The 27,032-nt window shown below is 44.7% G+C and overlaps 1 protein-coding gene across 1 annotated transcript in view; it reads right to left on the bottom strand.

Moving 5' to 3' along the window:
- Positions 1-17,129: 17,129 nt before the first annotated feature.
- The window catches only part of ATP10B (ATPase phospholipid transporting 10B (putative)), a 325,005-nt gene continuing 315,102 nt past the window's right edge, over positions 17,130-27,032 (bottom strand). The window contains exons 22-23 of the mRNA XM_040239470.1: positions 26,737-26,924; positions 17,130-19,502 (exon numbers count right to left, since the gene is read on the bottom strand). Of these exons, the coding sequence (XP_040095404.1) occupies positions 19,058-19,502; positions 26,737-26,924 (633 nt within the window). The 3' untranslated portion in view covers positions 17,130-19,057. The remainder of the gene's footprint in view (positions 19,503-26,736; positions 26,925-27,032) is intronic.

Raw genomic sequence — 27,032 nt, 5'->3', positions numbered from 1 at the left:
GATGGGGCTGTGTTCCCTCACTTAACTGTGTAGAGCTTCTCCATCTTCAGCTGCAAAGAATATAATCAATCTGATTTTGGTATTGACCATCTGGTGATGTCCATGTGTAGAGTCATCTCTTGAGTTGTTGGAAAGGGGTGTTTACTGTGACCAGTGTGTTGTCTTGACCAAATTCTGTTAGCCTTTGCTTTGCTTTATTTTGTACTCCAAGGCCAAACTTGCCTGTTGCTCCATAGATTGTTCTAATGGTAAAGAACCCACCTGCCAGTGCAGGGGATACAAGAGGTACAGGTTCAATCACTGGGTCAGGGAGATTCCCTAAAGGAGGGCATGACAACCCACTCCAGTATTCTTGCCTGGAGAATGCCATGGACAGAAAAGCCTGGCAGGCTACAGTCCATGGGTTCACAAAGAGTCGGACATTACTGAAGTGACTTAGCATGCATGTGCACACTAGAAGATCTTATAGGTCTTCATAGAACAGTTAAACTTCAGCTTCTTTGCCACTAGTGGTTGGGGTATAGGGTTGATTTATTGTAACGTTGAATGGTTTGTCTTAGAAATGAACTGAGATCATTCTGTCCTTTGTGCGATTGTACCCAAGTACTACATTTCAGATTCTTCTGTTTACTATGAGGGCTATTCCTCATAGTAGATCTTCTAAGGGATCCATGCCCAAAGTAGTAGACACAATGTCATCTAAATTAAATTCATCCATTCCTGTCCATTTTGGTTCACTGATTCCTAAGATGTTGATGTTCACTATTGTCTTCTGCTTGACTACGTCCAATTTGCATTGATTCATGGGCCTGACATTTCAGGTTCCTATACAATATTGTTCTTTACAGCATCAGGCTTTGCTTTCACCACCAGACACTGGGTGTCTTTTCCGCTTTGACCCAGCCTATTCATTCTTTCTGGAGTTACTAGTAATTGCCCTCTGATCTTTCCCAGTAGCATATCGGACACTTTTCAACCTGGGGGCTCATATTCCAGTGTTATATCTTTTTGCCTTTTCATACTGTTTATGGGGTTCTTGGATCATGTTTTTTTAAATTAATTAATTAATTTTACTTTACAATATTGTATTGGTTTTACCATACATTGACTTGAATCCACCATAAGTGTACATGTGTTCCCCATCCTAACCATCCCCCCTGCCAACCACCAACTCCCTCCCCATCCCGTCTCTCTGGGTCATCCCAGTGCACCAGCCCCAAGCACCCTGTATCATGCATCACACCTGGACTGGTGATTCGTTTCACATATGATAATATACATGTTTCAATGCCATTTTCCCAAATCATCCCACCCTCGCCTTCTCCCACAGAATCCAAAAGACTGTTCAATACATCTGTGTCTCTTTTGCTGTCTCGCATACAGGGTTATCATTACCTTCTTTCTAAATTCCACATATATGCATTAGTATACTGTATTGGTATTTTTCTTTCTGTCTTACTTCACTCTGTATAATAGGCTCCAGTTTCATTGGTTCATGTTTTTCAAAGCCCTTCGCTATGACCCATCCATCTTGGGAGGCCCTGCACAGCATGGTTCACAGCTTCATTTCATTGCCCAGGCCCCTTCACCACGACATGGCTGTCATCCATGAAGACGTGGGTGGTGTGTTCCAACTTCATTAATTTACATGCATCTGCCCAACTTTTCCAACACCACTTACTGAAGCAACTGTCTTAACCCCATTGTATATTTTCATCTCCTTTGTTAAAGATTAATTGGCTCCAGGTGTGCAGGTTTATTTTTGCGCTCTGTATTCTGTTTCATAGATCCACATGTCTATTTTTGTGGCCATACCACACTGTTTTCATCAGTATAGGTTTGTAGTATTTTGTGAAGTCTGGGAAGGTTATGCCTTCTGCTTTGTTCTTTTCCTTCAGGTTTACTACATCTTCTTATTCATTCCTCCATCACTCAACATTTAGGTTGCTTCCTTTTCTTGACTATTGTAAATAGTACTGCTATGACCATTGGCGGGGCATATATCTTTTCAAATTAATGCTTATTTTTTAGGATATATATCCTGGAAAGAAATTGCTGGGTTATATGGTAGTGCTGTTCATGGGGATGATTGGATGGCATCACTGACTCAATGGACATGAGTTTGAGCAAGCTTCAGGAACTGGTGATGGACAGGAAATCCTGGCATGCTGCAGCCCATGGAGTAACAAAGAGTTGGACACGACTGAGTGAATGAACTGAACTGATGTTAGTGCTTTTTTTAGTTGTTGAGAAATCTCCCTACTGTTTTCCACTGTGGCTGTGCCAATCTTTTCCCCCCATAATTTTATGTATGTGTTTTCAGCTGTGCTGGGTCTTTGTTGCTCCATGGGCTTTCTCTAGCTGCAGTGAGTGGGGGTACTCTCTAGTTTTGGTGCTTGGCTTCTCATTACAGAGGCTTCTCTTGTTGCGGAGCATGGGCTCTGGGACTCACGGGCTTCAGTAGTTGCACATGGGGACTCAGTATTTGTGGCTCCTGGGCTCTGGAGCACAGACTCAGTTGTCATTGTACACGAATTTAGTTGCCCCACGGTGTGTGGGATCTTCCTGGACCAGGGATCAAACCCAAGCCTCCTGAATTGGCAGGTGGATTCTTTACCACTAAGCCACCAGGCAAGTGCTGGCTCTGCCAATTTACATTTTCACCAGTGAGAGTTCCCTTTTCTCCACATCCTCACAAACATTTGTTGCCTAGTCCTAATTTAAAATGCAAGAAAAGGGGTAAAATTGTCTCCTCATAGAATGCCACAGAGAGTTGTTACACTGCATGCAAAGGCACTGGTGTGTCCATGGTGTTTATTGGCAAGTGGTTTCATTCGTGGGAAGGTAGTCATTTTGACCATTTAAATCTATTTATTTATCTGCTTGGCTGCGCCAGGTCTTAACTGTTGCATGCAGGATCTTCAGTCTTTGTTGTGACATGTAAGATCTTTAGTTGTGGCATGCAAACTCTCAGCTGTGTGCCAGGTCTTAACTGTTGCATGCAGGATCTTCAGTCTTTGTTGTGACATGTAAGATCTTTAGTTGTGGCATGCAAACTCTCAGCTGTGGCGTGTGAGTTCTAGTTCCTTGGCTAAGGATCAAATTCATGTCCCCTGTTTGGAGAGCATGGACTATCAGCCCCTGGACCACTGGGGAAGTCCCTGACCATTTTAAAAAGGAGCAATTCTCAACTAAGACATGCTGGTGGGATGTAGACAAATAACGGTATTCTGGATATGGAATCCTCTCTTCTTTCCTGAGGCCCCTTTGAGGAAGGACACGGAAGTTTGGTCCATCTCCCAAGTAGATACAGCTCCAGGGAGTGTCCAGAAGTGACATTTAACTGAAGACTGTCCTTGGCAATTAGAAGGGAGACATACCTTTATACATCTTGTTCTTCTCCCTAGAGTAATTCTTCCTTGCAAACCACCTTTTGTATCTTTTTTTAAATCGCAAATCTCCAATATTAAAAAAAAAGACTCTCTTACTCTGTGCCATTTCACCCTCACTCTGTACTTGTACAGCTGCTGCTGCTGCTAAGTCACTTCAGTCGTGTCCGACTCTGTGCGACCTCAGAGACAGCAGCCCATGAGGCTCCCCCATCCCTGGGATTCTCCAGGCAAGAACACTGGAGTGGGTTGCCATTTCCTTCTCCAATGCATGAAAGTGAAAAGTGAAAGTAAAGTTGCTCAGTCTTGTCTGACTCTTCGCGACCCCATGGACTGCAGCCTACAAGGCCCCTCCATCCAAGGGGTCTTCCAGGCAGACTTGTACAGTTACACTCAGCAAAACCTAGCATAATAAAGTGTGTTACTGGTTTCCCTCATCCTCCCCTGCCAACGAGATGGGGTTAGACTCAATTAAGGTCTCCATTTACCATATTCCTGGTGGAGTCCAGATGGTGATGGTGGTGGAATTCCAAATAGAAAGGGTTTGGGATATGACTCTCTAGGGCAGAGGGAAACAGGGTCTTAAACACAGTGGGCTTTTAAAATTATGACCCGCCTGTCTTTTTTTTTTTTTTAATTAAGCTATTTTATACAATTTTAAAAGTTACTTTCCATTTACAGTTATTATATTCTCTGTGTTGTACCTAGATCCTTGAGCCTGTCTTACACCCAACAGTTTGTACTTTCTAACCCCCTCTGTTCCCCCCGACCCCCTGCCACTTCTCTGGTAACCACTAGTTTGTTCTCTATATCTGTGAGTCTGCTTCTTTTTTTGCTCGATTCACTGGTTTGTTGTGTCTTTTAGATTCCACATAGAAGTGATATCACGTAATGTTTGTCTTCCTCTGACTCACTTCAGAGCATGCAGTTCAGTCACTCAGTTGTATCCAGCTCTTTGTGACCCCATGGACTGCAGCATACCAGGTTTCCCTTTTCTTTGCTATTTCCTGGGGTTTTCTCAAACTCATGTCTATTGAGTTGGTGATGCCATACCACCATCTCATCCCTCTCTCAGCCCCTTCTCCTCCTGCCCTCAATCTTTCCCAGCATCATGGTCTTTTCCAATGAGTCAGCTCTTGGCATCAGGTGGCCAAAGTATTGGACCTTCAGCATCAGCGTTAGTCCTTCCAATGACAGGGTTGATTTCCTTCAGGATTGACTGGTTGATCTCCTTGCAGTCCCAGGGATTCTTAAGAGTCTTTTCCAGCACCACAGTTAGAAACCATCAATTCTTTGGTGCTCAGCCTTCACTATGGTCCAACTCTCATATCCATACATGACTAATGGAAAAACCATAGCTTTGACTATATGGACCTTTGTCAGCGTAATGCCCTCCAAATCCATTCACATTGCTGCAAATGACAAAATTTTGTTCTTTTTTTTTTTTTTTTTTTTTTTTTTACGGCTGAGTACTATTACATTGTGGGTGTGTGTATATGTGTATGGGGCTTCCCAAGTGGTGCTCATGATAAAGAATCTGCTTGCCAATGCAACAGACACCAGAGACACAGGTTTGATTACTGGGTCAAGAAGATCCCTGGAGTAGGAAGTGGCAACCCACTCTAGTATTCTTGCCTGGAAAATTCTACAGACAGAGGAACCTGGTAGGCTACAGTCCATGGGGCCACAAAGGATCAGATGTATATATATCCCCCACATCATCTTTACCCAGTCATCTGTTGATGGACACTTATGTTGCTTCCAGATCTTCTGCCTGGTTTCTTTTGAGGTAGTACCTGAAGAATCTCTTCTCTTGGACTAATAAGCTTTCCAAAAAAAGAGTTCTCTGATCTCATGCTTAGTTTTGGAGCTGCCTATATTCTAAGAGCTAAGAGCCTAAACTTTTGACCAGGGAGGACCTTGTTCTCAGCCTGTTCTCTGCTCATGTTACCTCTTGCAGAATCTTCATTTCAACTCCTGCCTGGTTTGGGGAATGGAAGTTCCATGTCTGCACTGGTTGGGGGAGGGGACCTGGCTCAGACTTTGCAACACCTTGTTTTCAGCTCTACTCTGTGGACCCTCATTTTCAGAGTTACTTGGTGCTTTTGATTCCCAAGCCTCTGAGGGCTATTAGTAGATACTGCCTAGATTCATGTTGGTTTCTCACCCTGCAGGTCCTTAGCAGAAAGAAGAAAGCTGAAATGTAATCCAATTACCCTTCCTTTATTTCCTTTCCATTTTCTTAAGTTTTGTTGACTGTTCTTTGGCTTTATTTCTCTCCCTTTTGATTTGTTCTTGAGGACTTATACCTTTCTACTATCTTAACTCATCTTCTAGTGGGAATTTAGGAGAAAGTGGAGATAAATATGTATGTCAATCCATCTCATTTAACTGGAAGTTGAGCTGATATTCTCTTTTTATGTTTCAAAAGTTAAATAACTGTCTGTCATCTTGGTTATGTGGGTCTGTCAGGCTTTCATTAACCAGAATCATTTGTTTTCATCCTGGAGGACCCATAGAGATTTCTTTTAGGTTTCAGATTTTGTCTTTAGAAGATTTTCAGTCAAGCAGCTGACACTTTCCCTATTTTCAATGCTTGCATGTGTGAGCAATGCACCCGTTCAAGAGAGAAGGGGTAGAAAGTCTTATTAGTCTGGACTTGTCAGCCTGGACCAGGGTGCCTTCCATCTGCCCAGGAAATCTGCCATAGAATGATGCTGAGCTATCTTAGTTATTAAAGAACACCTGCACATCACTCACATCAGTTCTCAGCTCCCCTGCGCTCTGAGTTTCTGTATCTGCAGTCATTAATATCATCTCTGGGTGTTTTCTCTGCTTCTCTGGGGCGCCATGTTGATCCTTTTCCTTGGCCCTCATGTCTCTTTCATCACTCAAAACATACAGCTGCTCTATTCTAGTGTAGCAGTTTCCTTATACCATTTCAGTTCTTCCTACTTCATAGGCTCCACAGCTATGAAGGATTTTAGGTATCACCTAGTAGCTTCAAATTTGTAGTCTACAGATCAAAAAGAATTTTCTTTCAACAGAATCTTCGGAGAGAGCCTGCCACATGAATCAGGTAGAATGATTGCTGCTGTGGGTAATGCAGGCGAGAGAATCTGCCATCCCCATCCTGACCACATCTCCCCAGGGTGATGGACTGACCACCCATGATCCCGTTTAACTCTCCTCTTGAATGTGAGAGGCTGAGTCCCCGAGAGGGGGGATAATTTGCAGAAGGTTGTGTAGTGGATTAGTTCAGGACTTGAATCAAGTCCTCCTTACACTTTCCCGCTGCCGCTAGCTCCACAAATGATGAAACCTGGAGGGTGACTGTGGAGACTTTCAAGTGAGTGATCAAACAGTGGCCGCCTTCTATTAGTCTGACTGCCCCTTTTCTCAAAGCCTTAGAAGCCTCCACTGCATCCATAATTTTGCATGAAAAAATCATAAATAATAATTTTCAGTGAAACGGCCTCCTTCCTGCCCCAGAATTGGTGTCCTGCTGGCTTGTTAATTTTAGTTTGGGAGTCAGAGACCTATGACAACTGTTCTCATGCGGGGCTCCTTGGCTGTTCAATAAATGCTAATAAACCATAAGAGGGAATCCTATCACTGCCGCCCAAACTGAAATGCAAGGGCAAAGATGACTTTGGTCTGAATTGGATTTGAAAAGGCTGAGAGAACAGGCTTTGAGTGTGCAGTGGAAATGCCAGTTGAATATTAATTATAGCGGCACCGGCCAAGGAAGGCGCAATGCAGATGAGATGCTTCTGGCTATGGAATCCAAGTGTGGTTTCACACAGAGGCCAGGGAGCCTCTGGTGGTTTTCCACAGCTCTCCTGGTGTTCAGAGAGGTCTTTCTGGTCTTCTCATTTGCTCATTTTATTTATTCCTTAGACGCACCAGGATGACTCAGCCAGGAGGTGTCTTAGGGGTAGGTTTTAATTAGTGACTTGGGGATTCTGAAGGTGGCAGCAATGTAGGTGGGGACTCTATAACCTCTTTGCCCCACTGATTATTTCTCACATTCCAGGAATGGAATGTTCAGTTCCACAATGAACCAGACATGGAATTATTGGGTTGGCCAAAAATTTATTCAAGTTTTTCCATAGCATGTTACAGAAAAACCCAAATGAACTTTTTGGCCAACCCAATATAATGTGTCCCTTTAATGCACCAGGTGTCTTAGCCTCCCTCCCGCCTCTACCCCAACACATACAGCATTAATGGCATGGGGGATAGAGGTTTGCTGACTGAGCCATAGGCAATAGATAATGTCCATATATCTCATCCCACCCTGGTAAACTTTTAAACTATGTATACTGAAGAATTTCCTACAGTTCTAACTGCCCCATAGATTGTGTAGCTAATTGTTTTGTCCACTTACATTGGGAGCCTCCTGGTAGGCTGTATGTTTTGGTGCAATTATGTTGCCTGGACCAGGGCTGAGGCCATTTTAGCCACCCAAGGGGTGTGCTAATTGTTCTGAAGTGTGTAGCCTGGGGGGCACCTCATTGCTGTAGTGGTTTTAATGGAACTTCTAATTAAAACTAAGCAGTGAGACAGGGCTGGGTGCATTCCTCCCACATCAGGGGTTCAGGTAGGGCCCCTTTGGGCACAGTAGTGTGAACGTGCCCACGGTGGGGGCCAGCTAGGGCACAGATTGGTGCGCCTCTGGTGTGGTCTGTCTGCAGGCTTGGTGCAGGCTGTTTGAACTATAATTAGGTGGGGCCAGTGTCAGCGTGGCAGCCAGTTCTTCTCCTAGGCTCTGTGCCAGTGTTTGGACGAGGTGCCTGTGGAGGAACTGGAAGAGGAGTAGGCTGGAAAGTTTAAGTAGCTGGAGGTACAACCTGAGACTCTGAGGGAGTTTGTGAGACAGGAGTGTTCTGGAAAATCATATGCCCTGCATGTCACATTCCCAGAGACCAGGCTATCTTGGTTATTAATTACAGTGCACTGGGAATCTGATCTGGGTTTGGAATACTTAGTTCTGTCTCTTGTTAACAGTGTGTCTTTGGGGAGATGGCTTAAATTTGCTGAGCCTCAGTTTGTTTATCTATAAAATGGGGATAAAAATACAAATTAAGTTGGGTATTTTGGTATAATGGACATAGAAATCAGGAATGCCTGCATCCCACATGGGCAATCACTTCTACACTTTGTGGGCCTCCACTTCCCAATTCCCTTACTCTGTTCTCCTAGTCTAGTGCCACAAGGAGCATTAGCAGGATGGGAACAAGGATAACGTATTTATAACGGAGCCCTGTGAGCCAAAGTAGGAGAAAGAAAAGGGAACAAATGAGAGGTTGGCTTTCTCCATGAGGTGAGCCTCAATTTAGTGTGCTGGCTGATCTCATGAAGGAGGAAATGCAAGAGAGAGACTGTATCTCCTTTAGGACATAGGCCCTCAAGAACCACTGATTTGTCTGGCACTTTGACATTTGGATCATCCTCTGGTCTTTACCTATAGGGGAGGCAAGAGTAGGAAGACAAGACAGAGACCTCATGGTATGGGAGAGGCAGAAGAAATACTCCCTCTATCTCTGCATCCTGGATTTATAGTCAGGATTAGAAGGTAGAACATTCTTATGAGCTAGTCTGCTACTGTCACTGACCCTAGAATGACCTAAAGTTGAATCCTTCATGACCTCTGATATCAGGCTCAGATATTTTGTCAGGAATGATTGGAAAAAGAAAAAAGAAGAAGAAAGAAAAACCCATGAGAACCTAGAGATGAGTCTGTATTGAGTTCTGTAAATGGTATGCAAAGAGATTTGAAAGTTCCATGACTAGGGAAATCTTTATGGAAGAAGTGGTTGAGGGATCTGAATTTGAATTTTGGGTTTTGAGCAGGTAGAGAATGTGGCCTGGGCAAAGGCACAGAGGTTGTTTAGGATGGCAAGAAACCTGTTTGCCTCAGTTGCAGGCTCTGAGCTTGGTGAGGAAGGTCATGGGCGGGCAATGGGGGCACAGTGAATGCCTGGCTCAGGAGTTGGGGCATAAATCAAGCACATGGCTCTTTCTTATCTCCTTTGTTGTTCAGTCGCTCAGTTGTGTCTGACTCTTTGTGACCCCATAGACTGCGGCATGACAGCCTTCCCTGTCCTTCACCATCTCCCAGAGCTTGCTCAAACTCATGTCCATTGAGTTGGTGGTGCTATCCAACCATCTCATCTTCTGTCATCCGCTTCTCTTCCTGCCTTCGATCTTTCCCAGCATCAGAGTCTTTTCCAATGAGTCAGCTCTTCGCATCAGGTGGCCAAAGTAGTGGAGCTTCAGCTTCAGCATCAGTCCTTCCAATGAATATTCAGGATTGATTTTCTTCAGGATTGACTAGTTTGATCTCCTTACAGTCCAAGGGACTTTCAAGAGCCTTCTTCAACACCACAGTTCAAAAGAATAAATTCTTAAGTGCTCAGCCTTCTTTATGGTCCAACTCTCACATTTGTACATGACTACTGGAAAAACCATAGCTTTGACTATATGAATCTTTGTTGGCAAAGTAATGTCTCTGATTTTTAATTGCTATGTAGATTCATCATAGCTTTTCTTCCAAGGAGCAAATGTATTTTCGTTTCATGGCTGCAGTCACCATCTGCAGTGATTTTGGAGCCCAAGAAAATAAAGTCTTTCATTTCCATTGTTTCCCCATCTATTTGCCATGAAGTGATGAGACCAGGTGCCATGATCTTAGTTTTTTGAATGCTGAGTAGTTTTAAGCCAGGCTTTTCACTCTCTTCTTCATCAAGAGGCTCTTTAGTTCTTTACTTTCTGCCATAAATGTGGTATCATCTGTATATCTGAGGTTATTGATATTTCTCCCAGCAATCTTGATTCTAGCTTGTGCTTCATTCAGCCTGGCATTTTGGATGATGTACTCTGCATATAAATTAAATAAGCAGGGTGACAATATACAGCCTTGACGTACTCCTTTTCCAATTGTGAACCAGTTCATTGTTCCATGTCTAGTTCTAGCTGTTGTTTCTTGATGTGAATACAGGTTTCTCAGGAGGCAGGTCAGGTGGTCTGGTATTCCCATCTCTTTCAGAATTTTCCAGTTTGTTGTGATCCACACAGTCCAAGGCTTTAGTATCTTATCCTTCAGATTCCTTCCTTGCCACCTGCTAACTTTCCCTGTCCCCCACTTTCCAACTGTGGGGTTGCTAATACTTAGCTAGTCAGTAAATTTTATTTAGTTAGTTATTTTCGCTTGTGCTGGGTCTTCACTGCTGTGCGGACTTTTTCTCTAGTTGAGGTTTCAGTCTTTCATTGCTGTGGCTTCTTTTGTTGTGGAACACCGTCTCTAGTCTTGTGGGCTTCAGTCACTACACTCCCAGGTTCCCGAACACAGACTCAGTAGTTGTGGCTCATGGGCTTAGTTGCTCTGAGGCACGTGGGGTCTTCTGAACCAGGGATCAAACCCAAGTCCCCTACTTTGGCAGGTGGATTCCTTACCAATGAGCCACAAGGGAAGCCCTTTAATTATCCTTTCGAAGAGCTGATTGGCCTGGTTTCAAACACATCAAATCAAAAAAAAGATTTCTTATTGATAGCTTGAGTTAAAGCTTCAAGAGCATTTAGGAGTCAAATGAGTACATGTTCTTCCAGAAGCGAATCACCAATTTGGAAATATGTAAAGACCTGAGAAATCTCCTGGCCAACCTCTTTATTTCATACACAGAGAATAAGAGGAAAAAAAGTTTCCCAGTAAGAAACTTGTAGTTTTCGGAACCAGATCTCTTGTCTCTAAATTCATTCAGGGCTTTTTCAGTGGGTTGTAGAAGGAATGAAGCCCTAGAGGTTGACATTTTGGGCCCCAGAATTGGGCATCTTGGGTTTGAATCTTGGCTCTTGGCCACATAATTGCCTGTTGACTTTGGGGAGAGCCTCAGTTTATCCAACTTTAAAATGGGACAAGAAAGCCAGTTTGTTATCCACAGGGAACAAAAAAAAAAGGGTATATATTCCATTTGTCCTATTGTACAAGAGCTGTCTGATGTGTAGGCAAGGGTTGATGTGAGGGTCTTTTAAAGAAACAGCCTCTTGGCCAAAGGTATTCATCTCCTATTGTGCCTTACCACCCTGCATGAAGAACTCCTGTGTCTGCTGCTGCTTCTGTTTTAACCCCAAACTGCTGATAAAATAGATGAATTAACAAGATGGGATCTCACATTAGGTCATGATGTTCATTAATATTGTGGTCTGAATGACATCCTCCAATTTATCCTGAGCCAGTTGATGGATGGTGAGGCTAGGAGGGTGACCTGAGGACCTGGTTGGAAGGGCACCATGGACCCATTTGGTAAATTACCCATTGAGGGTACACGGGTACCTGAGAGGTTCCATTTTCAACATGGAACAGATCTTCTAGTCACTGTCCTCTAGCCACCAGGGGCAATTGAGGGCAGCAGCGGTGACTCTCAACCTCTAGCAAGTTCACGTGTCTTCTTTCGGCCTTGTATCCCTCTCTGGTTCCGTGCTCTTTAAAAAGAGGACGACTTCACTAGAAACCTAGCAAGCGTTAAGTTCCCTGTACTTTCTTCTTGAAAGCTCAGTCTCCCTGATAGTCTTTGCAAATATTTATGTATGTATTTGCTGCGTTGGGTCTTGGTTGTGGGATGGGCGATCCTCATTGCGGCGTGTGGGCTCTTCCGTTGTGGCGCATGGCATGCAGGCTCCAGAGTAGAGTTGTGGCGTTGCAGGCTTAGCCGTGCAAGCTCAGCAGTTGTGTGTAGGCTTAGCTGCCCTGAGGCATTGTGGCATCTTAGTTCCCCCAACCAGGGGTCAAACCCGCATCCCCTGCAGTGGAGGGCAGATTCTTAACCACTGGACCACAAGGGAAGTCCTGCTAATCTGTAACAAATGGGGAAAGCAAACATGCGCTTCTCTTTACACTTTTGTCTTTTGCATCCAGTAAAAGGGACAAATGCTACTTTGTGTGTGTGTTGGAGAGACGGGAAGGAGAATGTGAGTTCTTTTAAAGGCAAGATTTGAGGCTCAGAAGCTGCAGTTGGGGGGGCTTCAGAGGACCAGAGAACTCAGAGGTGACTTCTCACTGGAAGAGGCCCACCCTTCACCCCTAGGCTGCCCTTTCACAAACACGGTGATATGGAGAGTTCTGGACTGATTCCATAGTCAAACAGATCTAGGCTGGCTCACCTGCTGTGTCATCTGATATTTTTAAATTTTACCCTTTAGGGTTACTCTTCTCTTTTTTAAATGTCCAAGCAGTCCTGGAAAGGACTGCCAGTTAATCTCTTGCTGTTGGTTGAAGAGTCCTCCTTGGGGAGTGTCAGGAAACCCCAATTCCAGTCTCTGTTCTAACTCCAAATCACGGGGTGACCCTGGGGAGAGCCACTTATCAATCATCTGAGTTTTGTCATCCACATCTACAGGAATCTCTCCCACCTCATCTTGTGGGGACATAAGTGAGCTTGGATAGGAAGGGCTCATGACACGGAAGAAAAATCACTTTTCCTCAAAGTTGAGTCAAGTGTCTGTCAGGCAGTCTCCCTTTGTTGCACTGGGATCTGAAGAAGGCTCTGAGGTGCCTCCCTGGTGCCTCCCAGGTCAGCATCCCTCACATGCCTGAGATCACCTTTTCCCAAGCCTGACCTGTGAGGAGCTGGCTCCTCTTGCAGCCTGAGAGTCAGGGGAGAGCTGGTGGCTGTTTAAATGTGGGCAGAGGAGGAGCATGGGGCAGAGGTGTGTATGGTACTGGAGCTTGTCTGGTGTTTTATTTTATATAGTAAGCAGTTGTGTTTATGGAGAAGCATGGAGGTACTAATGGGGGTTACAGGAGAGTGAAGCTCCTTCCTGTCCCTCCGTTAGTGCTTGGAGTGAGCTGACAGCGGTGAGGAGAGGCGTCCCGCCTCAGGCTCCCTCCTGACAGCTGAAATGGCGCTGCCCTGCCCCTTCCTTGGGTGTTTGCAAGTCTTTAGTACCTACTAAGCTAAGAAAGGCAACCTGGGGCCTCAGTGAGGCTTAGGGTATCCATATTGTCCCAAATGGTTGCTGCCCTCCTGCTTTGATACTCACCCCGAGACCAGTCCCCATCTATGATTTTCCTCAACAGCAAGAGTTACCATATTGCTGGGCTTTGCCATGTGCCAAGCCCTGGGACTGCATCAGAGAAGACCACAGACTGCTTCCCTGTGGTATCTTCGTGTGGGTGTGGGGTGCACATGCACAAGACTCAAACAACTTCACCAGTAGTGAACTGATTTACCAGGAGTCCTTCCCTTACTGTAACCAGCCTCCCCAAAATAGTTTTTAGAATCACAGGATGTTGGAACCAGTCCAGTTCCTGTCCTGAGCGTTTGGGGAGTCTGAGTGAACCTCACTTAGAGGTTGAAACTTGGGGAAGCTTTGTCCAGAGTCACAGCATAAACTGTGGGCAGAGCTGGAGGGGTAGGTCTGTCCTCTGACTTCCGGCTCAGCTCTCCCAGGTCGTGTTATTCCTGCTCTGGCTGCAGGAGGAATGCAGCCGTGCCTCAGGTGCAGCAGCTCCTCCGCCAACGCCAGATGCTAGGTGGCACCAGCACGCCTTGGAACAGAAAGGCTCCCGTCTAGCTTCTATCTGAAAATGTTTGAATCCTCAGTGTGGGCGGCGTGGAGTCCTGGCTGAGCGCTCTCCTCTCCTAAGGCCCTCCTGAGGCCTGCCTGCCTGGGGGGCCACCCCAGATCCCAGTCCCATCTCCTTCATCCAGGGAACCTATCCCAGATGCCTTGGGGATCGGTTTGCTGGCTACCTGGAAGAATTCACTCCTGTGTGATTGATTTCTTTTGGGGGCTCTCTGTGCAGAATGGAAATTTCTGCTGGGTGATCTTTCCAACTACTCTGCTGAGTTCTGAGCCAAGTTCTTTGTGGTTTCTGTTCTTTCAGGACATTGTTGCCGGGCAACAAGGCTGGCTGATGCCACTGAGGGTGTGAGGCAGTGTGGAAGGAGACCCCAGCCGCCCAGCCCAAATTGCCCACTTGCAGCATCGTGAGGATGTGAGTCAGTTTTGGGGTGGTTATGTTGCAGAAGCTGATTGAAATAGGAGAGAACAGCACAGTAGCCTCTCCTTATCCATGATTTTCCTGTCCATAGTTTCAATTTCCTGTTGTCAATCTTGGTCCAAATATACTAGAAAATTCTAGAAATAACTTATAAGTTTTAAATTGCATGCTTTTGTGAGTGGTTTGATGAAATCTTATACCTTCCCACTGGGACATGAATCGTCTCTTTGTCCAGCATGTCCACGTGGCATATGCAACCCCACTGCTCAGCATGCTCTGGTCTTGGTTTTCAGATCAGTGGTCCCAGTATCACAGTGCTTGTGACCAAAGACCCTTACTTTACTTAATAATGGCTCCAGCACACACCAGTAGTGATGCCAGCAATTTGGATATTCTCTTATTGAACCTGATTTATACATTTTATCATAGGTAACTGTGTATAGGTAAAAACATTGTGTGTGTATGTATAACGGAGAAGGCGATGGCACCCCACTCCAGTACTCTTGCCTGGAAAGTCCCATGGATGGAGGATTCTGGTGGGCTGCAGTCCACAGGGTCGCAATGAGTCAGACACGACTCAGCAACTTCACTTTCTCTTTTCACTTTCATGCATTGGAGAAGGAAATGGCAACCCACTCCAGTGTTCTTGCCTGGAGAATCCCAGGGACGGGGGAGCCTGGTGAGCTGCTGTCTTTGGGGTCGCACAGAGTTGGACACGACTGAAGCGACTTAGCAGCAGCAGCAGCAGTGTATGTATAAAGTGAAACTGAAAGTCACTCAGCCGTGTCTGACTCTTTATGACCCCATGGACTACACAGTCCATGGAATTCTCCAGGCCAGAATACTGGAGTGGGTAGCCTTTCCCTTCTCCAGGGGATCTTCCCAACCCAGGATTGAACCCAGGTCTCCCGCATTGCAGGCGGATTCTTTACCAGCTGAGCCACCAGGGAAGTGTGTGTGTATTTATATTATATATATATTTTATAAATATGTATTTATATTTCACTGTTACATGTGGTTTCAGGCATCTACTGCAGGTCTTAGAATATAATCCCCTTGAGTAAGGGGGGACTGCTGTATCTACGTTGAAGGGTTGCAGTGAGGTTTACATGATAATATGCACTTAGATCTGCGCCTAGCACACAATAAGTGAATAGTTGTTACCATCAACATCATCATGGGGCACTTCCTCTTGCTTTCTGGGTTCTAGTCCCAGTGACCTCCATTCTTTTCTTCCTCCTCCTCCTCCTCTTCTCCCTCTTCCTTCCCCTGCTCCTTCCTCCTCCTTTATTATATATCAAACTGTACCTTTTTCAGGGCTTTCATCCTTAATTCTCTCCATTCAGAATGGTGCTTCCCTGGTACCTTGTTTTCATGGTTAGGGTCTCCTCCTTGAAAAAGCCTTCTCTGGTTACCCTGAGACCTCCTGCCTCCCATCCTTTCCATTCTTGTTTCATTTCATTGTGCATCATTATCACATTTATTGATTCCTAGAATATTGTCTGGGTCCCATTCTAGACTAAATCCCTTGAGGGCAAGGGCTGGGCCTGAATACTTGCTACCCACCACACTGCTGTGTACAGTGGGAACTCACTTGGTGTTTGTTGAATGAATGGGTGAAAAGAGGCACCTAATCAGTATGAGTTTGAGGTTGGTGTCAGGCTTCCAGGAAGAGGAGATGATCCAGGTTGGAGTTTCAGAGGAGGTGGGGGAGGGGGTTGTGTATACTGCTTCTAATTCTTACAGCTGTTTAGGTTTGTGTCACAGTCTTTGTTGGATCAATTATCTTCCTGATACCCTTTGTCCGACAAGGATATGGGCTTCTTTAAGAAAGAGATGGGTTTCTCACAACCCCAAGCGCATTGTCAGGCATCTAGTAGGGGCTTAACAGAGGTTTATTGGATCAATAAATGGATGGATGAATGAGTGGATGTCAAGAAAGATGGAGGGGCAGTAGTACTCAGACTGTAGGCAATGATGGGAAACCGTGTTTATTTTTTTCTTTTAATAAAGGATAATATATTCCCAGTCAATCTGTAAAAGGTCATGAATGTATAAAAATGTATTAATTACAATCATTAGCATTATGTTACAGAGCAATAGTTGTTATAACCTTTTCCCCTAAGATGGCACTTGGACGGACACAGTTGGTTTGCTTCACAAAAAAGGGTAAGAGTAGGTGACCAGTTGGCCTGGTTGGCCCAGGACTGAGGAATTTCCCAGGCTGTGGGGCCTTCAGTGCTAAAACTGGGAAAAGCCCAGGCAAACTGGGATGCTTGGTCACGCAAGAGAGAGAGCAGGATAAGAATGTCCGGTATGCTTTGGCATTTATGTACAGGTGATATTTTCTCAACTTTTCTCCATGATTTTGCTTCCTCTTAGCTCTCAAATAAAAATCCCTGTGTTATTATCAAGGATGTTACAGCTTTCAAAGGGTTTGAACAACCCCATGTAATTTTTACTTGATCCTTATGCTGAGTCTGGGAGGCAGGGCAGGGGAAACATGCTACGTCAATGCTCCTGGCTCCTAGAGAATATGGGGCAGAGAAAAGGCTCACATCTCCATCTCCTGAGGGCAGTGCTCTTTCCACTACTCTGTTCTTTTCTGAAATGTCCCACCTGTCTCATCTGGCTTTCAGGAGTGGACAGGAATCATAAAGGAAAAGGAAGGATCCTGAGATCCAAGCTTTGGCTCAGTCCCCTCATTTGGGACAATTTATATTATTACTGCTTTGCCTGATACATTCACCTGCTCTTCTTCGAGCTGTCCTCATGAAGGATTCCCTGAAGCCCCACCAGCTGGCCAGAGCTGGCGCCATTATGTGGCAAAGTCAGTGAGAGAGATTCAGTGTATTGACTCAGGATGATGCCCCAAATGGCCCTTCCAGTTAAGGTTTGCCAGCAGGATGGTCAGGAGACCAGCTCACTCTGCCATCTGTTGGCTTGATTGTTGAGCTCATTTGGGTGCTTTTGCTAAGAAGTTATTCAAGTGATGTCAATTCATGGGGTGGCTGTGACTTGCCACAATTGTTTCCACCCTTGTATCAATACTTTTTGCTCAGTATCTAGGTACCACCTTAAGGTGAGTACTCACCTTAAAAGGCTGGGCTATCCTTGGACAGGCTATCCTTGCCCATTGTAGAGCTCGCTTCTCTTGACAATGCATTAGAATATTATCATCCATTCTTTTACCCCAACACTGTTTTCCATACAAGTTGTCTATGTAATTCTTCTTTTTCCTGTGAAGTGAGACTTCCTCTGGCTCTCCCTTATTCAGCTGAAGCCTGTAATGTTCTGGATGAATGGGGTTTAACATTGGTTCTACTCTTTCAGATGCTGTTGTTTGGGCTCAGAGTTGCTCTCTCATCTGGGTTGTCTATTCTGGGTGCAGCTGTGCAAAAGTTTGATCTTGGAGTTTGCCTTTTCTGAGAGCAGAATGAGGATGGGTACAGGTTTCCCTTGCAGTCTGAAAGTAGAGCGTTACTATGAAAAATTTCATAAGCTGAAATGGTATAAACAAAGAAGCAGTTACCTTAGGATACATCTTGCTAACAGATGTACAAAATAAACTGAGATAAGGCACAGATGCTCAGACAGAGTTCAAAGCCATGGCGGTTTGATTCTGAGGTGCTGTGCAGTTCCCAGGGAAGGAGGTTGGCAGTGCCACTGAATGCTTGGGTAGAGGTAGGCTGCACCTCTAACCACTGGCTGCAAAACAAATGCTGAATGCTCTTTTTGCCTTTGTTTTGATAAGAGGAAAAATTCTCTTTGGATTTCTTTTGCTTAGCAACAATCGGTACTAATATAGGTTTTTCCTTAAAGGGAAATGGTGTAAGGCAGACTTTGGAGAACTTGGGGATATTTATACTTTTATTTAAAAATAAATAAAATACATATCTTAAAGAAGAGTGCTGCCTATGTCCTCTTGGTGGATTCCCCAGACCGTGGGACATGTGGCCTATTAGCTAAAGCATGGGGTTACTGGTGCACCTGTTCACTTTCACATGCTTGTTTTCTTGCTGCTCTTACACTAGCGGTGGCCTTACCACCTTTGGAAGTGTCTGTGGCTCTGAGTTCAAATCTGGTTGTAATCTTCAGATGTGCTTTTCTTTGGCTTAGAGCAGACCCAACTCTGAGGATGGAAGAGATGTTAACCCTGACATGACCGTTCCTGCGATACTCTTGTGATGAGGCACTTGTGTGTATGAGACTTCTGAAACTTGGACTCTTGGCACTAAGGGATGAGGTGATGGTTTGAGAAGGCCAGAAACTTCCAGATCTTGAGAGATTGGCTGGGTCAAGACACTTCTTGGCATCTTGGAATCTGATGCAACCCAGTTGCATTGGGTTGTAGGCTGTCATTATCCAGAGGGTCAGAGAATCTCTCCAGGCTAAAGAATGAAAAAACTCAATGCAATAGAAATATAACCTCCTTATAAAAAACCATTTACAAGATGTGCTGCCTGGCAGCAGGACAAAACTAGAGGTTGACTGATTTCCAGTTCTTTTTTTGTTAAACCCCTTGGGCCAGCACATCCTCTAAGGGTGGGGAGAAGAGAGTAAGCCTGGCACATTCTTTCCTCCTTGAGGAGGAAGAGTCACGGTTAATTAAGCCACTGATCAGGTGGCCTCCTCTGAGTGTGTACAGATGTCTGTAGGCCCCTCATATGGTCAGTGAGCTCTGGGATCGGCGGTGGCTGCCCCAGCTGAAGGGCCGGTTCGAGTTAGTCTGTCCGGACGCCACCATCCTACTAGGCTCCAAGAGCAGGTGCTCCCCAGATGAGAATTTAGCCCAGGAGTCCCCTGAGTATGGGTCGTCCCTTGTGTGGTCTCTGCTGCATCTCTCTCCAGGCAGTACCCAGTCCTCCTTGTACCTCCGCTCGGCGGGGCTCAGATTCTTTGGGGAGCTGCTTCTGAAGCTCTGACCTGAGGCAGGTGACCCCAGACGGTTGGTGGGATGGGCCTCTCCAGGGATGGTGGCCGGCCTCTGGTGGCTTCTCCAGCTCTGGATTTCCAGCTCTCTCTTGTCCACAGGGAGTCTGTCAATTTTCTGAGCTCTTAGGATTGGAGACCTCCCATATGTCCCTTGTAGAGTCAGGAAAAAGTACCTGGTGGGAAATAACAGAATAAAGATATTTTGTGACTTCTGACTTCTTGAATTTCAGCATTGAAAGGACCCTTAGAATCCAAGTCCCTACCCAGCGGAGGATCCCCTTTGCTGCTCTGTTAACTGATGGATCAAATCTATGTCCAGGCACTTCTGGTACTGGGGGAGTTCAGCAACAATATGTAACAGCTAACTTTTGTTATGTACTATACACATAACTCATGTTATTCTCCCCCAAATCCCCAAAAGTTGGTACTTTTGTTTCCTACTATGTACAGACATGGATCTGGAGGCACTAAGAAACTGAATGATTTGTCCAGAGCCAAACAGTGGTTGAGGTGTGCTCAGGACCCAGTGCCCTGGATTCTGATGCTTTCCTCTCTCCTACAATGCATGTGGCCATTCTATTTCTGGGCTGTTCTAATTTAGGCAAACTTACTTGCTTTGAAGTGTCAAATCTTTGTGGAACTTAATAATTTTAAAGTAGTTTCCCAATACATATTCTTTTCTTGAATCCATGGGCTATGCCAACTTCACAGCATCAGTACATTATCACTATTTGCTAGATGACGATACCATCGAGGCCCCAAATGATGAGCTGGGTTTCCTAAGGTCTCCTGAGAAGTTGACAGATCTCCCTGATGGTTAACTTATGGTTCCTCTCTCCTGCCAAGCTGCCTGTAGTGGACTCTGAAATAGAAGTCTCTATATGTGGCTCAGATCATGAACTCTTTACTGCCAAATTCAGACTTAAATTGAAGAAAGTAGGGAAAATCACTAGACCATTCAGGTATGACCTAAATCAAATCCCTTACGATTATACGGTAGAAGTGACAAACAGATTCAAGGGATTAGATCTGTTAGACAGAGTGCCTGATGAACTATGGATTGAGGTTTGTGACATTGTACAGGAGACAGGGATCAAGACCATCCCCAAGAAAAACAAACACAAAAAAGCAAAGTGGCTGTCTGAGTAGGCCTTACAAACAGCTGTGAAAAGAGAAGCAAAAAGCAAAGGAGAAAAGGACAGATATACCCATGTGAATGCAGAGTTGCAAAGAATAGCAAGGAGAGATAAGAAAGTCTTCCTCAGCAATCAATGCAAAGAAATAGAGGAAAACAGAATGGGAAAGATTGGAGATCTCTTCAAGAAAATTAGAGATACCAAGGGAACATTTCATGCAAAGATGGGTTCAATAAAGGCAGAAATGGTATGGACCTCATAGAAGTAGAAGATATTAGGAAGAGATGGCAAGAATACACAGAAGAACTGTACAAAAGAGATCTTCAGTTCAGTTCAGTCGCTCAGTCGTGTCCGACTCTTTGCGACCCCATGAATCCCAGCACGCCAGGCCTCCCTGTCCATCACCAACTCACGGAGTTCACTCAGACTCACTTCCATTGAGTCCGTGATGCCATCCAGCCATCTCATCCTCGGTCGTCCCCTTCTCCTCCTGCCCCTAATCCTTCCCAGCATCAGAGTCTTTTCCAATGAGTCAACTCTTCGCATGAGGTGGCCAACGTACTGGAGTTTCAGCTTTAGCATCATTCCTTCCAAAGAAATCCCAGGGCTGATCTCCTTCAGAATGGACTGGTTGGATCTCCTTGCAGTCCAAGGGACTCTCAAGAGTCTTCTCCAACACCACAGTTCAAAAGCATCAATTCTTCGGCGCTCAGCCTTCTTCACAGTCCAATTCTCACATCCATACATGACCACAAGAAAAACCATAGCCTTGACTAGACGGACCTTAGTCGGCAAAGTAATGTCTCTGCTTTTGAATATACTGTCTAGGTTGGTCATAACTTTTCTTCCAAGGAGTAAGCGTCTTTTAATTTCATGGCTGCAGTCACCATCTTCAGTGATTTTGGAGCCCCCCAAAATAAAGTCTGACACTGTTTCCACTGTTTCCCCATCTATCTCCCATGGAGTGATAGGACCAGATGCCATGATCTTCGCTTTCTGAATGTTGAGCTTTAAGCTTCATGACCCAGATAATCATGATTGTATGATCACTCACCTAGAGCCAGACATCCTGGAATGTGAAGTCAAGTGGGCATTAGGAAGCATCACTGTGAACAAAGCTAGTGGAGGTGATGGGATTCCAGTTGAGCTATTTTCAAATCATAAAAGATGATGTTGTGAAAGAGCTACACTCAATATGCCAGCAAATTTGGAAAACTCAACAGTGGCCACAGGACTGGAAAAGGTCAGTTTTCATTCCAAGCCCAAAGAAAGGCAAAGAATGCTCAAACTACCACACAATTGCACTCATCTCACATGCTAGTAAAGTAATGCTCAAAATTCTCGAAGCAAGGCCTCAGCAGTATGTGAACCGTGAACTTCCAGATCTTCAAGCTGGTTTTAGAAAAGGCAGAAGAACCAGCAATCAAATTGCCAACATCCGCTGGATCATGGAAAAAGCAAGAGAGTTCCGGAAAAACATCTATTTCTGCTTTATTGACTATACCAAAGCCTTTGACTGTGTGGATCACAATAAACTGTGGAAAATTCTGAAAGAGATGGGAATACCAGACCACCTGACCTGCCCCTTGAGAAATCTGTATGCAGGTCAGGAAGCAACAGTTAGAACTGGACATGGAACAACAGACTGGTTCCAAATAGGAAAAGGAGTATGTCAAGGCTGTATATTGTCACTCTGCTTATTTAACTTGTATGCAGAGTACATCATGAGAAACGCTGGGCTGGATGAAGCACTAATTGGAATCAAGATTGCCGGGAGAAATATCAATAACCTCAGATATGGAGATGACACCACCCTTTGGCAGAAAGTGAAGAACTAAAGAGCCTCTTGATGAAAGTGAAAGAGGAGAGTGAAAAAGTTGGCTTAAAGCTCAACATTCAGAAAACTAAGAACATGGTATCCAGTCCCATCAGTTCATGGCTGAGAAACTGAACTGAATGCAATTATAGTTCAATTAAAAAATAAAAAGTAATCCAACTGGACCAGAGGACATCTAAGTTCTTTTCCAAAAATAATCCTTAATTTTTTTTAAACCTTCTAAGAGCCTTACAAGCATAGACGCTCTTATCCTTCTATTATGTCTAAAAGATTCTGGATGACCTCAATGTGATTAGGGGTCTCTGAAGACCACAATAGATCCCATGGAATCAGAAACTTTCCCTCACTCTTTCTCGTCTCACTCAGGGAGGCAGTACAGGTGGCCATGCCTTTGTTTTTCAGGAAACACTCAACTTTTGCCCGGAAACTAGAATTTCCACAGTTTAAACATTTCTCCCAAGCTACGAATTTCCTTCTCTGTGCATTGAGTGAACAAATAACTGTCAAGTTCTTACAATGGGCCAAGCCCCAAGGGATTAAGCTGTGAACCAGACTGACAGGATTCTAGCTGTTAGAAAGCACAGGAACCAGAGTTAGAAGCCACGGGAACAGTGAGTGTGTCACACACACGATCTGATGTTAGAGACCTTCTTCGAGGAGGAAACAATAAAGCTGAGGGCTGAGGGATGCACAGGAGGGAGCCAGGCAAAGAGGGGGTGAGAGCCAGATTCTGGGCATGATAGCTGCCATGTGGAGACTGAGGGCAGGAGTGGGGTGAGAGGTCACAGGTGTCGGTAAGGCTAGAGCAAGCAAGGACCGTGGGGAATGTCTTGGGTTTTGTACATTATTGTAAAGGCCTTGGCAAGCCCTTGGAAAGTTACAAACATGATTTGATCACACTTTGACACGATGATGATGGATTGAAGTAAACCCAATAGACTATTGAAATAATTTGGAATGAAAGAATTATAATCTATCTATGGTGGTAGCTTCCCTGGTGGCTCAGAGGTTAAAGCGTCAGCCTGCAATGTGGGAGACCTGGGTTCAATCCCTGGGTCGGGAAGATCCCCTGGAGAAGGAAATGGCAACCCACTCCAGTATTCTTGCCTGGAGAATCCCATGGACAGAGGAGCCTGGTAGGCTACAGTCCATGGGGTCGCAAAGAGTCGGACACGACTGAGCAACTTCACTTTCATTCACTATGGTGGTGGCTGTAGAAATGGAAATAGCAGATGGATTCTATTTAACAAGATCAAACTATCAGGTCTTGGCAATGGATAAGAGAGGGCCATGTGGTGGTGGGTGGTGTCAAGGATAATTCTCATGGGCCTGCCTTGATCCTCAATGGGTAACAGTGGATGGAACGAACTTGGAAGAGAGCCATGTTTCTGGGAGGGTGGTGGTGATAGAAGGTAGATCATGAATTAAGTTATAGATGTCTGCCACTTTCCTCAGATGTGGCATGTCCAGTGCTGGTGAGGCACAGGTAGCTAGAAGGATGTATCTGGGATTCTGGAGAAAGATCTGGGCTGGGAGTTTATATTAGAGATTCATCTGTGAAAAATGACATTTAACTTCACAATAACGATTGCTGTGTTTATGGAAAGAACTAAAGTTAGAAGACAAAAGAACCTAGGACGTACACCATGTCATCTTTGAACCAGCAGAGGAAACAAGAGGTAGGAGAAAAACCAAGAGAGAGTTGTGTTCCTGAAGCCAAATGAAGTGTACAAGGACTGCCAGGGCCTAGTGTAGCTAATTATGCTGCATTGTGTTTTAAAGTTTTTGTGTTAGTAATTTTACAGATAAAACAAAAGAAGTTTGCTCTCAGTTTAAGAGAATCATACAGTTCCTTTATACTGGTTGAATTAATTAGACTATGATTAGTGAGGTCATGGTTAGTGGCTAATTATCACAGGCTTGGTGAATGAAATCAATCTTATTATAAACACAGCTTACATCTTTAAGTGAACAAATACAGTTTTCTACAGCAAACATTCTGCCATGTAGATTTCTGTAACAAAAATTAATCGTTCCAAGGTTATAAGTTAACAGTCTTTGGAGCTATTAAAATAATCCTTTCGCTGTCAAAGGAAATCTCTTTGCCTTTTTTAGTAAACAGAATTAAGTAGGAATTCAAGTTTATGATGATCTAGAATAAGCAGAGATTTAACTTGCATGCTATGGTAACTGGCAAGAAAATATTTGCTAACTTTCCCTAGCTTGTCCCTCATCTCTTTAACAAGATATAATGGTGAGTGTTTGTCTTTTCCAAGAATGTCTGTGCTTTTCAACCATCCTTATCAATCTGGGAGCCTCTGGCTCCAAGTGTGTCTTCTAACCAAGAATAAGACAAAGAACCAGAACTCTTTGTAGACGATGTACTCTTCCTCTACCCCAAATAAGACACCGAACAGAGGAGGTCAGTCCTTGGTCAGAGGTGATCACAGCCATATTTAACCCCAAAAGTGTGGATGAAAGCATTTAACACAGACACCTGATATCCTTTTCCAAGGAGGGCAGGACCTTCAAGGTCTTTCCCAGGATCTGTCTCCCAAGAGGGGGCGGGAAATATGTCCTCTGAGGCTTGTGCTTACTTGCCTCCCAGGCTTCAGTCTCAGGGCCCTTGATTAGTGCTACTCCCTCTTACCTGTATTATATGTCTGAGTTGTCTACTGGATGGTAGACTTCTTGAGAGAAAGAGCCCTATTTTATTCATCTTTCTGTTTCTTTAGCATCTTTTTTTCTCATTTATCTCTGAGGGCAGCCTTTGGGATGAGAACTATGCTAACTGTGGGTTATATAATGATAACGAGGATACTTCTTTCTAGGAGTTCATGACAAACAGATAAAACAGATAATACGTGGGATAAAGGTAGTGACAGATACAACCAGGTAACGGGGACACACGATCTGCTTCAGCTTGAGGGTGGTAGGTGAAGTCACAAAAGGGTTCAGGAATTGGTCACACCTGGAATGATGTCAAAGGATGAGGAGGTCTGGTAACAGGAAGGACGTTTTGAGTAGAAGGGTCAGCATGAACACAGACAGGAAGACCAGAGGGCATGCAGACTTCAGGGAAGTCCAAGAAGCACGGTGATGTGGAGCCCAAAGTTTGAGGCAGGGACTAGGGAGATAAGGCTGTGGAGATCAGGAAGGGCCAAGCAGGGAGACTGTGTATACTTAGAACCCAACCATTGGTTGAGTTTACAGGAGTGTTTGTCATCTTGATATGTTTGGCCTTTAAACCCTGCATCAGAAGTCAAGGTTCTGAGGTGTCTTAGGAAGAAGAAAGGGAGCCCAAACTAGGTTAAGCATGCTGCCAAACTCATTAAAGGAACCAAAGTGTGCTAATGACTTTCTGCCTAATTTTGGATTAGAAAAAGTTCTCCACAGTGTTGCGATGGCCTCTTGACTATGGCTTATAATGGTAAAGATTCAGAGTGACAAGATCCTGAGGATGGAGAGGGGCTAGGTCTTGCCTTTGGGTACAGCATCATTAAGTTCACCAAATACTCTGACTATAGAGTGTGGGCTGGAGAATAGAACATTGGCCTCTGAGTTGGGAGAACAGACTCCCCCTGTGATTGGTGGTGAGCTGGTGGACACATTCTGGTTCCTCTTGGGACCTCAGCAGTCCCATGAGCAAGTGGGACTACAACCACAGTTCTGTCTAATTTCTTAGGTGATTTTGAAAAAGCAAAATGATGAACTAGATAGAAAAGCATGTGTCAAGAGTAAACTCCAAGGACATGTGAGGCATTGTTGTTGCCATTTTGTTTTCAAAAGCTGACTGTAGAGGCTATAGACTAGAAAGGTTAGAAATTGTCGCTTTGTGGAAGTGATTTATTTGGCTAATATAGGGTGTATGTATGTGTATGAGTCTGTGTGTGTTTTAACAAATTTGAGTAATATTTAAAAATTGGATATTTCTAAAATTTGTGGGAAAAATCTAAAGCTCTGAAATGCTCATCTTGATTTTTCCTTGTGGCAGTGATAGGCTGAAGCTTAGAAGTTCCTTCCCTGGTGCCTGTACTTTACCTGGCTTGCTGCCGTTGCTTACCTGTCCCTGAAGGCATTTGAAAGTGAGACTCCTGGGCTGATGAATAAAGGACTACAAGAGCTTTTCAAAATGATTCTTTATACACAGCAAGATTTGTATGGCAGGAGGGGAGAAATTAGTACTCTCATTTCACAGGTGTCATAACAGAGGCCATGCCAGATTCGGTGACTTTGCTGCTCTGTGGCTGACCTGGGACCAGATTCCATGCTATTTGCCTCCAAATTTATGGTTCTTTCTGTCCTAGCTCCCTCCCTTTGTCACAAGAGCCTCAAGCATCCCAGCTGGGATCAAACTCCTGACTCTTAGGCTATGAGAATGGCTGATGGAGGAGAGTGGTAGTTCTAGGAAGGAAACAGCACCCCTGCTCAAACCTTGGGAGAAGAGCCACGGCCGGTGTGAGGAAGCAGACAAGGTAGAACGTGGGGTCTGAGAGCTGGCCTTCCATCACCCAGTAGGGATTGGTGGGGCTGTTGCAGGTGACGCAGATGGCATTGTACACAAGGGACACCACAAAGTACATCAGGAAGCTGCCTGCGAGAACAAGCCCATGGATGATGGTCTGCGGAAGGAAAGAAGTAAACACTGCTGAGGGGATGGTTTAGATCAGGGGGGTATGCACTCATGCTACTTTAACTTTGTTTTAAACTCTCCTTTTTTGGAAATGCAA

This window comes from Oryx dammah, unplaced genomic scaffold (genome assembly GCF_014754425.2).
Source record: "Oryx dammah isolate SB20612 unplaced genomic scaffold, SCBI_Odam_1.1 HiC_scaffold_5, whole genome shotgun sequence".
Lineage (NCBI taxonomy): Eukaryota > Metazoa > Chordata > Mammalia > Artiodactyla > Bovidae > Oryx > Oryx dammah.
The sequence above is the reverse complement of the archived record's forward strand: the minus strand, read 5'-3'. Positions and strand labels throughout refer to the sequence as shown.